This window comes from Perca fluviatilis, chromosome 12 (assembly GCF_010015445.1).
Source record: "Perca fluviatilis chromosome 12, GENO_Pfluv_1.0, whole genome shotgun sequence".
Classification (NCBI taxonomy): domain Eukaryota; kingdom Metazoa; phylum Chordata; class Actinopteri; order Perciformes; family Percidae; genus Perca; species Perca fluviatilis.
In genome coordinates this window covers 26,331,659-26,347,078 of record NC_053123.1, presented here as the reverse complement: position 1 = coordinate 26,347,078, position 15,420 = coordinate 26,331,659, and the positions used below count along the sequence as shown (strand labels likewise).

Genomic DNA, 15,420 nt, shown 5'->3' with positions numbered 1-15,420 from the left:
CTTAGATCACCTTTCTTTCCCATTCTGACATTCAGTTTGGAGTTCAGGAGATGGTCTAGACCTGGACCACACCCCCAAATGCATTGAAGCAGCTGCAATGTGATTGGTTGATTAGATAATCGCATTAACGAGAAATCTTACAGGTGTTCCTAATAATCTTTAAGGTGAGTGTATATGTATGTATGTATGTATGTATGTATGTATGTATACACACACACACACACACACACACACACACACACACACACACACACACACCACACACACACACACACACACACACACATATTCTTTTACAGACCTTCTTGCAGGTATGCAGATTAAATATCAGGTAATAATCAACTATAAAGTAGCTACACCTTTTAAATTATTCCTTCGGTAAATCAGCCTCTGCCGGGTAGAAATTTGTGAAATTGTATTTAAAAGAAAAAGTAAGTAAGTATTACTTTATATTATGGAGTCTGGAGATCCTTTTTTCTTGTTGAAGGGGAAATCTATTCTTGGGACACGTTTGTTTCTACTGTTTCAACTGAATTTTATTAATGTTGATAGAGTTTGGATGCTTTCAACGGTTTGTTCGAACTCTGCATTAGCAAAACACAATTTTTTTTATAAAATGATAAATCTTTACCCGGACAAGTGACTTTTGTGCATGGACAAGTGAAACGTAAATGTACTTGTCCAAAGGACAAGTGCCTCAAAAAGTTAATGTCAAGCCCTGCAGTAGAAACCCGGTAGTATTTTCGAATACTGCCCGGAATCTGTGGACTAGAGCCAGCTAGTTCTGCATGTTTTCAACCCGCCCATAGGGGGTTAGACTGTCGTCTTGACCCGAAGCTTGCGAAGTGAGTCGAGTGTTAGCCATCTTGGAGCTAAGCTACAGCTAGCTCTTTTCAGCAGCAAACTTTTACAACAATTATGTGCATTCAAACTACCGCACATGTGTACCACCGGGATACATTGGTACAGATCGGAGAATATGCAAGAAACTATTACAGACTGAATACTCGACACACTACACGAGTTTCGCCTGCTACGGAGACCAGCACCTCAGCCGCGCTCAGCTTTTCTTAGACATCAGTAGGGGGGGCGCCAAGGAAAAAAGGTTGGGAACCACTGACATAAGTGACCCAATATAAAGATATATTCATCTTTCCAACGATGAAATATCCCTTTAAGCTATGATTTAAAAGAACTACGATCTTGAGCGGACCTCAAATTGTCTGTGAGATTGTTCCCAATGTGTTGCATAAAAACTGAATGCTGGTTCTCCATGTTTTGAATCAAGTAAGAAGAAAACAGATCTGTCCCAGATGACCTCAGAGGTCTGGACAGTTCATAATGTATTACAGTATTTGTGATACAGGCACTGGCATTTCTTTTAGCTGTTTCCCACACTGAATATTGTTCTTTGCTACATGTTAAACTGTTAAAAACTACAATATATTGTCAACAAGTGGCTGATTAATGGTTATTTATTAATAGTTATTAAATGGTTTCTTGCAGAGTGTTTGTGTGTGCGTGTGTTATCACCTTCTGAGCAGACATAATGGTGCGGGGGGTAGGTCTCGGTAGAGCAGGAGTGGAGACGAGGGAGGATGGGGAGGGTAAAGAAATGAGAGGAGTTGGGGGAGTGTTTTTGTTCTCGCCATCAGAGCCACCAGTTTTAGTCTCGCTCACTTCAGACTTTGGATCAGTTTCTTTGGATTTTTGAATTATAGCATCTCTGCAAAGACAAAAGAAACACTTAGGAAAAAAAAAAAAAAACAGAAAATCAGCCACTGACTATTGGCACAAAGTACTGGATATTAAATATATAGTAATAACATTCTTACATATAGCATACAAATCAGACTCTTGTGACTGCAGAAGCAGTAAGCAAAAATAGTTTAACAGCTTATTATGATAGTCAAAAGTAAATATAACACCTTTCTGCTGTCTTTGACACAGTGAACCACCCGATCCTCATTTTGACACTCCAGGATCTGGGTGTCTCCGGCTCTGCGCTCTCTTTGCTCAAATCTTACCTGGCAGACCGAACCTACCGGGTAACTTGGAGAGGATCTACTTCAGAACCTTGCCCACTCAAAACTGGGGTTCCTCAGGGATCAGTCCTGGGTCCCCTACTCTTCTCTCTGTACACCAACTCTCTCGGCTCGGTCATTCAGTCGCACGGCTTTTCTTATCACAGCTACGCAGATGACACCCAACTAATTCTCGCCTTTCCGGAGTCTGAAAGTCAAGTAGCAGCACGTATTTTGGCCTGTCTGACTGATATTTCTTCTTGGATGTCCACACACCATCTGAAACTCAACCTTGACAAGACTGAGCTCCTTTTCCTTCCAGGAAAAGGCTCTCCTACCCAGGACCTGACTATAACAATTGACAACTTTGTGGTAGTCCCCACCCAGACTGCTAGAAACCTTGGTGTGACACTTGACGACCAACTCTCCTTCACTGCCAACATCGCTGCAACTACCCGATTGTGTAGATATATGCTGTATAACATCAGAAAGATACGTGCCCTTCTAACGCAGAAGGCAGCTCAGGTTCTGGTTCAGGCACTAGTCATCTCACATCTAGACTACTGCAACTCCCTGCTGATTGGCCTGCCTGCATTTGCCGTCCGGCCCCTGCAGCTCATTCAGAACGTAGCAGCTCAACTTGTCTTCAACCTCCCCAAGTTCTCTCACACTACACCTCTCCTCCGCTCTCTCCACTGGTTACCAATTGCTGCCCGCATCTGCTTCAAGACACTAGTACTTGCACACAGGGCCACGAACGGATCAGCCCCAGCATACATCCACGACATGGTCAAACCCTACACCCCAACCCGCCCACTTCGCTCTGCATCAGCCAACCTGCTCGCTGCTCCCTCACAGCGAGGGAGAACTAATCACTCAACGAAATCCCGACTGTTTGCTGTCCTGGCTCCTAAATGGTGGAATGAGCTCCCTATTGACATCAGGATGGCCCGAAAACCTGTGCATCTTCCACCGAAGGCTAAAAACACATCTCTTCCGACTACACCTCGGATAAAGAATGTGGGGGGGGGGGGGATTATATATATATATTTGTTGATGCTGCACTTTGATATGGCTCTTTGTAGCATTACCTATTTAAAGCTAATGGACTTGCACTTACTACTTGTTGTCTGGAGTTTGCACCTTCAGGGTTGAATGCACTTAACTGTAAGACGCTTTGGATAAAAGCGTCAGCTAAATGACATGTAATTTAGCTTCTGATGTGTGATAAAGTCTGACAAAGATATGATCGAGACAAGATCATGGCTATTAATATTATTATGGATATCAAGGTTATGGCTTAAGTTATTTAAGACCTATAAATCTGGACAATCATATACACAAAAAACAAAAACTTCCATGCATATGTCACACATGCACGCACATACCTTGGTTTTCTTTCCTTGAGGGCAAGGCCTTCGCTGGCCAGAAAGTCTGCAATGTTGACCAACTTTCCCATTCTGTTGGGGCAGAACAGTGTGACGGGTACTGGACGCTCATCTGTCAACTCCTGTACAAAAAGAGAGGAGAGGGAGACACAAAGTGAAACTAGGGCAGTGCATCAACAAAGAACAGCGGTGCATAGTGGAAAGCAAAGAGTAAAATAAGTAGTGGGAGTTGAAGATGCAAATTGTCATTCAGAGACCCCTTCTGGGGACATTTCAGTTTCTTGACAGTCTTAATGAAAAAAAGGGCTGTGTGATGTGTTTATACGAACACTAAGTCTGTTTAGTAGAGGAGAAAGCAGACGGTGGTCTGCACATCCGGCTGTTGGCTTTGTTTAAATGCTGTAAAGCCGTCCACAAGCCGCACTTGCCATGCCACGCATGCGCAAACTGTCACAAATAAAACAGGCTTATGCCACAGAACAAATATTGAAATATTTGTATTTAACAGCCAAATCCAATTCGACTGACACAATTATGGGTCGGGTACAGTCCTAAAAATTTTGTAACTAAGAATAATAGAGGACCTCTGAAGCAAGCGACTTGGAGAAATTATTAGTCTTTACAAACTACTGTATGTAGATAAACTAAGTTGGAGCAACAAACTTAACCAAAAGGGAAAGGGAGCATGAGGCGAGGAAAGGAGAGAAAGACCTTGATGGTCATAACAGCCGAGGCTCCAGTGAGGTAGTTGGAGAACATGTCGCAGGCTGTAGCCGTCCAGGTGGATCTGCCTCCTGCTGGCCTGAAAGACAGAAAGGAGAGTGAAGAAAAAGTCAAAGTGAGAGAAAGTGAACCAATAAAGACAAAAAGTGGAAACCAAAGTAGCTGTCACACACTCAACTGCTATTCCAGCACCGTTTAAATCAGTCTTTGAAAATGATGAGACTAGTTATATACAGTATATTATTACTATCCAATGTTCAAAACACATAGGGACATACATTTTATATCCAACCATGCAGCCATACTTTTTCGTAACGCTGTCTTTAAAAACGTTTGCAATCAGCTATGAGATTATTAAGATAAGAGATTAAGAGATAATTACTTCAAGCTGCTACAGAGGCAGATAACATGGCTAACGTCAGCTATTTTTCTTCCTAACGTAACTTCACTAAGCAGGGAATTACACATTTTCTGCAAAGTACTGTGGTGTTAAAATAAATTGAGCTGGTGTCACTTCTGTTGTTTAAGGCCACGTCCACACGTACCAAAACGATCTTTTTTTTACCCGTCTTCCCTGGATTCGTTTCAAGAATGTTTGCGTCCAAACGAATCCATTTGTAAAAGACTCAACACGCTACTTCATATTCCAGGCCTACAGGTGGCGCTGTTTCTGCTACAGAAATTCACCAAAAACGGAGAAGAAGAGCATAGTCACTTCCACTTCCCATCATAACACGACCAGATTATAACGTTCTCTTTATACATCCATGGACTATAATAACTTTCACCACTGCTCATTTTATAAGAAGCAAGAAAACGTGTCTTTGTTTACATTGTATAATATGCTGTTGGATTGCTTTTTATTTTGCAATTCTGTCTGCTATCGGACATGATTGCAGCACGCTAGCTAGCTAACATTGGTAGCTAACATCGGCAGTCAAACAAACATCATTGATCCAATGTCTTTGGGTTATTCTACACGTTTTTCTTGCAGTAGCCTTTCTACAATAAGCCGTGGTAAAAGTTAGTATAATCCGTTCAAGGAGTTGATAAGAAGACAGATTAGCTAGCTAGTTGATAAGTTGTCTACTTCCACTTTATAAACAGCTAACCATAGCAGTTAACGTTACGTCCCTGCTGGAGCATCAGCTTCTTTTAACGTTGGCTACATAATGTTATCAATATATCTTTTGTAGAATCCGGGACCGGCAGGGAGGAGGGAAGTGTCAGGGAGCAGAGACAAAGTATTTAGATGAAGTGAGCTGGTTTGACCATGGAGATGGGATATGCTCGCTTAGCTTCACCACAGTCGTGTGTGGCCGTGCACTAGCACTAGCGCTAGTGCGGGTAAGAAGTCGAGGGGTGTGGCGATGACATCATCGATACGGACGTATAAAAGAGAGCAGTTTTCGAATTCTTTCACTCTGGGACCAGGTTTCAAAAAAGTGCATTTGCATGCTCGTTTGTTTTTCTCGTCTCTCTCTAACAAAGAGACTGGAGGACCACTCTCAGTTCCTTAGCGTAACGAGGAGTGAACCCTCTTGTCAGTCGCATGGTCTTTGTGGGGGCGGGACTCCTGGCGGAGAGAGAGACAGAGACAGAAAACGCTAGTTGAGAGTTGGGGCAGGGTTTCCCACAGCACTTTGCAGTTAAGGCGCCGTCAAAAAACTAAAAAGTATATGAGCGATATCAACCCTGTTACTCGGCGACCCGTTTTCTCCTTTCATTTCAAACCACACAGCTGACAACCTGCAGGTGGAGGCGGTGGAGACAGGCTCGGACATACAAGCGGTTTCAGGAAAGTGGCTGCATGTGTCCGACAATGCACAGAACATTAACGTCGCGTCGCCAGCTGTCCGCGGACATGGAGTGTTGAAAGTATGTCAGAGGTGTGTGTGTGTGTGTGTGTGCGTAGGTCGTCTCGCCCCTACCGAAGCTCCGACCTGCAGAGGAGCAGAAGCCGCACCGCCGCCAAAATGAAGACTGAAAAACAGAACTATTTTGGTACAAACATTTACTCGCCGTGTGGCAGATAGCCATATAGATAGATTAAATTTATTAATTATATATTATTTAAATTTAATATTTAGTGCTAAATAATTGTAAAATGTAGTACAGAGTCTGTAGTCTATCGCACAAACACTCGAGGAATGCAGCAAACTTTTGACAGCCAGTAGGCTATGAATTGCCTGGGAGAACATGCGTGTCACAAACGGCAATTCCACAACTGTAAATCAGCGTGAAAGACGACATACTAAAGGAGATCCAAGACATCTTGTGGATATTTAAAATGTCTTCCAGTTCCAGTGTTAAATATTCTTTAGAAATAAAAGTGTATTGATCTTTGAAAAAGTGTACCTGCATTATTATGCCATTATCATTAGATGCAAATTGGTCTCTCAACGACAATATTATCGTTTATCGCAATCATTTCTGGGACAATTTATCGTCCAGCAAAATTTGTTACCGTGACAGGCCTACTCTCTATATGTGTATGTGTGCATTTACACTGAGAAAAATGTAATCGTAGCATTATGTATATTATTCATAGTAGGGGTGGTTGTAGTGATATATCTTTTTACATAATAAACTATTAGATGTAATATTTTGTTTAAATTAATGTTAAATCCAGTCCTATATTACCAAAAGGACACATTTTTAGACCAGAGTTAACTGTCATTACAATTAAGGTTAAATTAACATGTCGTCTTTATTTTTCTTCTTTTTAGGGCAGCAGTAGCTCTGGCAGCGAAGTGGGATCCAGATAAAAAAATATGATTCATTAATTATTTGAACTTAATGTTACACATTTAAAAATATACCAGATATTCTATAGGCTATGCTGTTTAAAAAAATAAAATACAGTGTTCAGTGGAGGAAAACAAATTGTTGTTTACCCAGACATTTCAAAATAATACGTTTTAGAGCTGTAATTGCAATACCGCAATACCGTGAAACCGTGGTATTTTTGCTGAAGGTTATCATACCGGCCCATGCCTATATGTTGTGTCTTTGTTTTGGATGGATATACACTATGTGTCTTAGTGCGTGACTAAATACAGTGTGCGTAAGACTCTGCGCGCGTGTGTGTGTGTGTGTGTGTGTGTGTGTGTGTGTGTGTGTGTAACCTGATGTCAGTGAGAGTGCACTCCAAAGCCAGAGAACCCATCAAGGACAACGGCAGGGGACGCAGGCAGCTGACGTCGAGCTTCACCGTGTTGCCATGATCACAGCGCATCACCTGGTACCAGCCAGCAGGGAGACTTTAGAGGTTATCAATTTAAACAACATTTAAGTCACAATAACAATTAATGAATGCTTTCAACTTATGTTATCTACAGTATGAGTACATATGTAACTTTTCACAATACAGTCAAGATCCAGCATATTATCATAAAATAAGGACACAAATACCAAAACCGTAACTTTATTATTCACCTATATATCTGCAAACTCAGAAGGGCTGAAAAAGGTGACACATCATCCCCCTATACATATACACACACACACACACACACACACATACATATACACACATATATACACACATACATACATACACACACACACACACACACACACACATATACATACACACATACATACACATACATACATACATACATACATATACACACACATACATACATATACACACATACATACATACATATACACACATACATACATACATACATACATACACACTAGGGCTGGGCGATATGGACCAAAAGTCATATCCCGATATATTTTGGCTGAATATCGATATACGATATATATCCCGATATTTTTTTCCGCGAATTGAGAGCAAATGTTCAGTCAAAGCCCAAATCAAATATGACATGTCACAAGTAGTTTCATAGAAACAGTTGCAAAATCAAATAAATAATAAACCAGTTTCTTCACCTGGTTCATGATTAAATGCTCAGCTGTTCAAATAACAATAAAATGTAAACCTAAATACTGTATAACAGGAGTAACTTTTTTGAAATCAAAGCTCCATAGGCTATTTGTGATTCGTTCCAAAGGTCAATTAAGCTTTTGATATTAATATAATCTACTTTGTTCAAAATGTAATGCCTCATGCCTGTAAGCCTAGGTTATAGTCCCATTCTTCCACTTGATACTGCTTCCACTTAAGTAAACTAAAAGATGAACTATCGACTACAAAACAAAGAAACTAATTAATGTGTTAATACAAAGAATATTTATTATGATCGGTTCACAGATCTGAGTCCAAACGGAAACTTCACCCTTCTGAACTAAGAGTTTCTGCTTCAAGGTGAAGTTTAAACAGACTGAAATGTCCAGGCTCATTCCTCCACTATTTATTTCTGTATGTATTTATGCGTTACATGTAATTTTAACAGGCACTGAGCTCCAGATCCTGCAGCCGCAGACCGTTCGTCCGCGTCTTCGTTAGCTCCTTCTGCCGCCGGGCAAACTTAGTGGAACTTTTCGCCGATATCGACATACAGTTCGGTCCTGGACTACGTATAGATCCTACCGATCACCACTCTGTCTTTGGCTGGTCCGATCTGGATCAGCGGGGACCGCGCGCAGCAGCGCAGGCGAAGCTGCTGTTTTTGCTGGGAAGAGACGCTGCGGCCGCCACGGGGCTCTCCGTCTCGCTGCCGCCGGAGCTCAGATTGCTGGTCGGCGGCATATATAATCATAAAACACATTGTCACCTGTTAAATGTTATCCATTGCGGTTTGTTCTTTTCATTACTCTATCGAACATAATTAAGCAGTACAAAAGTCCGGCATCTTTAGCGTTGATCTGAATGCTTCGGACCCCTGTTCCAAGATGGCGGGGGTTTTGACGTATGTTTAGAACCTCACGCCACATATCTATGGGAGCAAGGATCACATTTGAACTATATCGTTATGTATGGTTAATTCCATATCTCATTTAAAAAAATATATCGATATATTTGTTTATATCATCCCCAACACACACACACACACACATACACACACACACATATATACACATACACACAATATATACATACACAATATAATATATAATATATATATATAATATATAATATATATATATAAATAATAATTTTTATAATATTTTTTATTTTATTTTTATATTTTTTTTTTTTTATTTTTTTTTTATATTTTTTTATCTTTTTAATATTTTTTATCTTTTTATTTTTTTCTCTTATAAAAAAAAAAAAAAATATTTTTCTCTCTCTTTTTTATATATTCTTTATATTATTAATATTTTATATTTATTATAAATAATTAATATATAATATTTATTTTTATTTATTTTTTATATAATTATATAATTAATAATATATATATAATATATTTTTTTTTTTATAAAAATATATATAATATATAATAATATAATAAATATATATAATAATAATATTAAATAATATATAATATATATATATATAATAATATATAAATAATAATATATAATAATAATAATATTTTTATATATAAATATTTTATATAATAATATATATATATATATATATTTTTAAATAAAATAATAATATATATATATAAATAATATATATAAAATAATATATATATATATATAAAATAATATATAATATAAATATAAAAATATAATATATAATATATATATATATATAAATATAAATAAAAAATATAAATATATATAAATATAAATAAATATAAATATAAATAAAATAATATATAAATAATAAAATAATATATAAAAAAAAAATATATAAAAAAAATAATAATATATAATATACAAATATAATAAATATATAAATAAATATATATAAAAATAATATAAAATAAATATATAATAAATAATATATAAATAAATTAAAATAAATAAAAATATATATATAAAAATATATAAATATATATAATTATATAAATATATAAAATAAATAAATATATATATATAAAAATAAATATATATAAATAATATATATAAAATATATATATATATAAATAATTATATATATATATAAATAAAAAAAATAAATATAAATATATATATAAATAAATATATATATATAAAAATATAAATAATAATAAATAAAATAATAATATATATAAATAAATATATATATATAAAATAATTTTTATAAATATAATAATATATAAATAAATATAATATATAAATAAATTAAATAATATAAATAATAAATAATAATAAATATAATAATATATAAATATATAAATAATTAAATATATTAATATATAAAATAATATATAAATATATAAATAATATATAAATAATATATATATAAAAAAAAATAAATATTAATATTAATAATTAAATATATATATATTTATAAAAAATATTAATATAAATAAATAATATAAATAATAAATATTAATAAATAATAATAAATAAAAAAATAATAATAAATAATAATAATATAAATAATAATAAATAATAAATAATAATATAAATTAAATAATAATAAATATAAATAAATATAAAAAAATAAAAAATAATAAATATATAAATATAAATAATAATAAATATAAATAATAAATAAAATAATAAATAAATATAAAAAATATATAAAATATTATTAATATTAATAAATAATAAATAATAAAATATTAAATAATAATAATAAATAATAATAAATAAATATATAAATAATAATAATAAATAAATAATAATAATAAATATAATAAATAATAAATAATATAAATAAATAAATATAATAATAAATAAATAAATATATATAAAATAATAATAAATATTAATATATATAAATATATAATAATAATAATAATAATATAAATATAATAAATATAAATAATAATAAATATAAATATAAATAATAAATATATAAATATAAATATAAATAATATAAAATAATATATAAATAATAATAAATATAAATATAAATAATAATATTAAATATAAATAAATAATAAATAATAAATAAATAATAAATATAAATAAATATATAAAAAATATAAATAAAAAATAATAAATAATAATACATAATATAAATAATATATAAATAATAATATAATAAATATAAATATAAATATTAATAAAAATATATAATAAATATAATAAAAAAAAAAATAATAATAATAATAATATACACATAATAAATATACAATAATAATAATAAAATAATAAATAATAATAAATAAATATTAAAAAAAATAAATAATATTAATAATATTAATAAAAAATAATAATAATAAATAATAAATAATAATAATAATAAAATACATATAATAATAAAAAATACAATAAATACATAATAAATAATAAAAAATATAATTAATATTAACAAATAAAAAAAAAAAATAAAACACATAATTAATAAATATAATACATATAATAATAATACATATATATAAATAATAAGATATTAAATATAAAAAAAATAATATAATATTAATAAATATGATATTAATAAATAAATATATAATAAATAAAAAAAATAATACATACATAAATAATAAATACATATACATAATAAAAAAAGGGATATATATATATATACACATATACACATACATACATACACACATATATACATACACATACATACACATATACATATACACATATATATATACATATATATATACACATACATACATATATATATACATATATATATACACATATACATATATATACAAAATATACACATATACACAGACACACACATACACAAGTATATACATATATATATATATGGCACATAATGTATTACAGTCAGTATGGCTGCAGACAACTAAGGAGAGACCAAGACACAACAAGAGGCAGACAAGAGACAAGGAGGAGGCAAGGCAGGCAAGACACAGGCACAAGACAGGAAGACAGGAAAAGAGAGACACACACACACACAAGACAAGACACAAGACAAAGAGAGGCAGGAAAAAAGAAAAAAAGACAAGAGGCAGGAAAGAGGCAAGAGAGAAAAAGAGAGAAAGAGAGAAAGAGGAGAGGAAAGAGAGAGAAAAAGAGAGGAGGAGAGGAGGAGGAAAGACAAGAGGAGGAAAGAGAGCAGAGAGAGGAAAGAGGAGGAGAGGAGGAGAGGAAGAGGAGGAGGAGAGAGGAAAGAGGAGAGGAGGAGACAGAGAGAGGAGGAGAGGAGGAGAGAGCAGGAGAGAGAAAAAGAGGAAAAGAGGAAAGAGAGGAGGAGAGAGGAAAGAGGAAAGAGAGGAAAGAAAGAGAAAGAAAGAGGAGGAGAGGAAAAAGGAGGAGAGGAGAGAGGAGGAGAGAGAGGAAAGAGAGAGAAAGAGAAAGAGGAGGAAAGAGGAGAGGAAAGAGAGAGAAAGAGAGAGAGAGAGGAGAGGAAAGAGGAGAGAGAGAGAGAGAGGAAGAGAGAGAGAGAGAAAGAGAGGAAAGAGGAAAGAGAGAAAGAGAGGAAAGAGGAAAGAGAGAGAGGAAAGAGAGAGAGAGAGAGAGAGGAGAGAGAGAGAAGAGAGAGAGGAGGAAAGAGAAAGAGGAGAGAGAGAGAGAGAGAGAGAGAGAGAGAGAGAGAGAGAGGAAAGAGAGAGAGAGAGAGAGAGAGAGAGAGAGAGAGAGAGAGAGAGAGAGAGGAGAGAGGAGAGAGAGAGAGAGAGGAAGAGGGAGAGAGGAGAGAGAGGAGAGGAGGAGAGAGAGAGAGAGAGAGAGAGAGAGAGAGAAAAAAAACCGCCACCGCGCCAGACGCTTTAACGCTCTGGGTGTTTGAATCCTCTACAGTGAAATACATGCACTACAGTTGAATTAACGTCAGCATTTTGAAAGTTTTTAATCCAGCAGCTACTGGCAAGAGAGGTAGTTAACTAGCTTGACATGGAGCTCGCCCACCCAAGGCATCAGCGAGCTGCCCCTACTGCCAGCAGGGTTCCCAGTAGGGCAACCGAAATGAGGCAATCGCGAATCTGCGTTCCTATTCAGTCTAGTAGATACTGGTCGACGTGATAGAACCATGGACCCCAACCCTATGTCAGATGCATTCTCACTTACTGGAAATAATGTGTTTGGTTTTGGTGAGGGGTGGTGCTCTTTATACCTCTGCAATGTTGCTGGATGTGACATCAGAGCAGATCTGTCCTCTCTCCCAAACCCCGTTAATGTGAGCAGCACAGGACATGTCTGATTTCCACACCACATCTTGGGGCTCCATATGTGCACATGCGTCCTTCACCAGCTCACACATCCTGAAAAACATAATAGTCCTAGAATTAACACTATATGCAACTATGCCTGCAAAAATAGTAAAAATATTTTCTTGCATATGAAGAAGCCATTGTCCAATTGTTGTGCATTGAGTCGTACATAGAATACTGCATTCACACATTTTTCAGATAGACATTCTCGCTTGCTCATGCGGTTGAAAAATGAGCAAAATATTGGCTTAGCAAAGCCAGCTTGAGGTAAAAAGCTGTGCACCACGATGTGTGGAAGATAAGGAGCCCCTAATGATAATTTCATTACCAACCAATCTTAAATTAGTTTTTTAATTCAATCGATTTATCTTTCGGTCTATAAAATCTCAGAAAAAAAGAGAAACATGCAAATAAGTTCCACAGTCCAAGGTGAAATGATTTGTTTATTCAAAAGATTTTTAAATTATGGTTTTGCGCTGTAACTGCTGACCTTTTGAGCTGAGAGTTGTACTGGCTGAGCTGGACGTAGAAGCTGCTCGGTGAGTTGACGTGGCTGACTGTGACTTTTAGGTCTTTGAGTTGATCAGGGAGCTTCAGCTGACACTGAACCTCCAGCAGTTCCTCATTCTGCTTTCCAGGGTTTGTTTGGTCCGAGGCATCAACGCCACATGTGTTGCCAAGCTCAAGTGGAGGGTCCCATATGGCAGACTCATCACCAGGTAAACTGGCGTCCTTGGGCTCACGTCTGCAGGACGGAAGAAGGAAGTGAAGGAGATAATGGGGGCAGTGAGATTAGAAAGAGGCGAAATGGAGATCATGTACAACAAATTATTTGGACATACAAGTTGTTGACTCACCCCTCTTTGAAGGAAGCCAGCTCCTCTTTAACCAACAGCCCAGCTATGTTGGCCAATGGCCCATTTAGGCCGCTTTCAAACAGTTTGACTGGCAGAGGCTCAGTCTTGGGGACTGTTCCTAGAGGGGTACAGCGGAGAAAATAAAAATGGTGATAAATCTCATAGACAACACAATGGGATTTGGTGACAAGTGAGTGCAATATCAAAAATACAAGGTTAGCCACCCACCCAAACCCTCTGTGTATTTGTTTTTATATAAAAAGGCAAAAAAAATAATTCACACACACCCACCCACGCACACATTACCTGTAGCCACAACAGTGACCGGTTTCTGGTGAGCCAGGCTGACGAATCGGTTGCAGCAAGCATCACTCCAAGTCTTGCCATCCAAAGGAATCACATCTGACAAAGAGCAGTGGATTGCCTGGATAGCAGAAGAGACGCTTACATGACCTTACCCTGCACTCTTCAGGAGTGTAAAGTTTAACGTGAGTAAATAAAATAATGTAATAACAGGCTTTTTGAATTTTTTTTATGTTTAAAAGCGTATGTCCAAAGTGTGTACGTGTGTAAATGTAAAAATAGTCTAAAAGTTGAATTGAAGAAATAGTAGAGGAACAACTAATCTTGTCCAATTTTAATGAAATTAACAGTCTGGTTGGAGCATACTAGATGTTATAAAAGAAAAAAAGAAAAGATTTTTCCTTGAGTTTTTATCTAAGATGGTCAAATGACTTTTCCACTGCATGGTACGGCTTGACTTTTTTTTTTTGTTTCATTTAACAAAAGTTGTGGATAGTACCTGGTATTATGCATCACCTCCATGGAGTTCCTGAGATATTGTGTTCAAAATAATGGGACAGACAACCCGAAAACATAATGCTTCGGAAAATAAAATAGATGTCAAATGTGTTCTCACCATGGAAGGAAGGGCAAAGAACTCATCCTTGATCTTCCTTAAGTCACTGACTGACAAGATATCTTTATTGCCAAAGTCAACATACTGCACCTCCACTTTTCTGCCCCCTGGATGACCTACAGAGAGAGAGAGAGAGAGAGAGAGAGAGAGAGAGAGAGAGAGAGAGAGAGAAAAATTGATACTGAAAGGGATTCTGAAAATTCTATGAAGTCTGATAAAGGTGCAGAAAAGACATTGTTCAAAACGTGAAAAAAATGATTTGCAAACCTACAACTTTGCTGACAACATATGCAACTGCAGTATCACATACTATCATTTGAACCTAAAAAGGTCAAGATGTTTTCTTGTTTTACCTAAACCCTACCAACACCTCAAACAAATAATTCCACTCAACTCGATCAAAGGCAGGTTTTT

General features: G+C 35.1%; 1 protein-coding gene across 2 annotated transcripts in view; it reads right to left on the bottom strand.

Annotated features, from left to right (window-relative positions):
• The window catches only part of rnf17 (ring finger protein 17), a 59,119-nt gene that overhangs the window by 26,826 nt on the left and 16,873 nt on the right, over nt 1-15,420 (bottom strand). For both annotated transcript variants that reach the window (XM_039817850.1, XM_039817851.1), the window contains exons 18-26: nt 15,007-15,122; nt 14,394-14,511; nt 14,088-14,205; nt 13,721-13,975; nt 13,134-13,281; nt 7,264-7,376; nt 4,124-4,214; nt 3,413-3,534; nt 1,534-1,726 (exon numbers count right to left, since the gene is read on the bottom strand). In XM_039817850.1, coding sequence (XP_039673784.1) covers nt 1,534-1,726; nt 3,413-3,534; nt 4,124-4,214; nt 7,264-7,376; nt 13,134-13,281; nt 13,721-13,975; nt 14,088-14,205; nt 14,394-14,511; nt 15,007-15,122 — 1,274 coding nt within the window. The remainder of the gene's footprint in view (nt 1-1,533; nt 1,727-3,412; nt 3,535-4,123; nt 4,215-7,263; nt 7,377-13,133; nt 13,282-13,720; nt 13,976-14,087; nt 14,206-14,393; nt 14,512-15,006; nt 15,123-15,420) is intronic.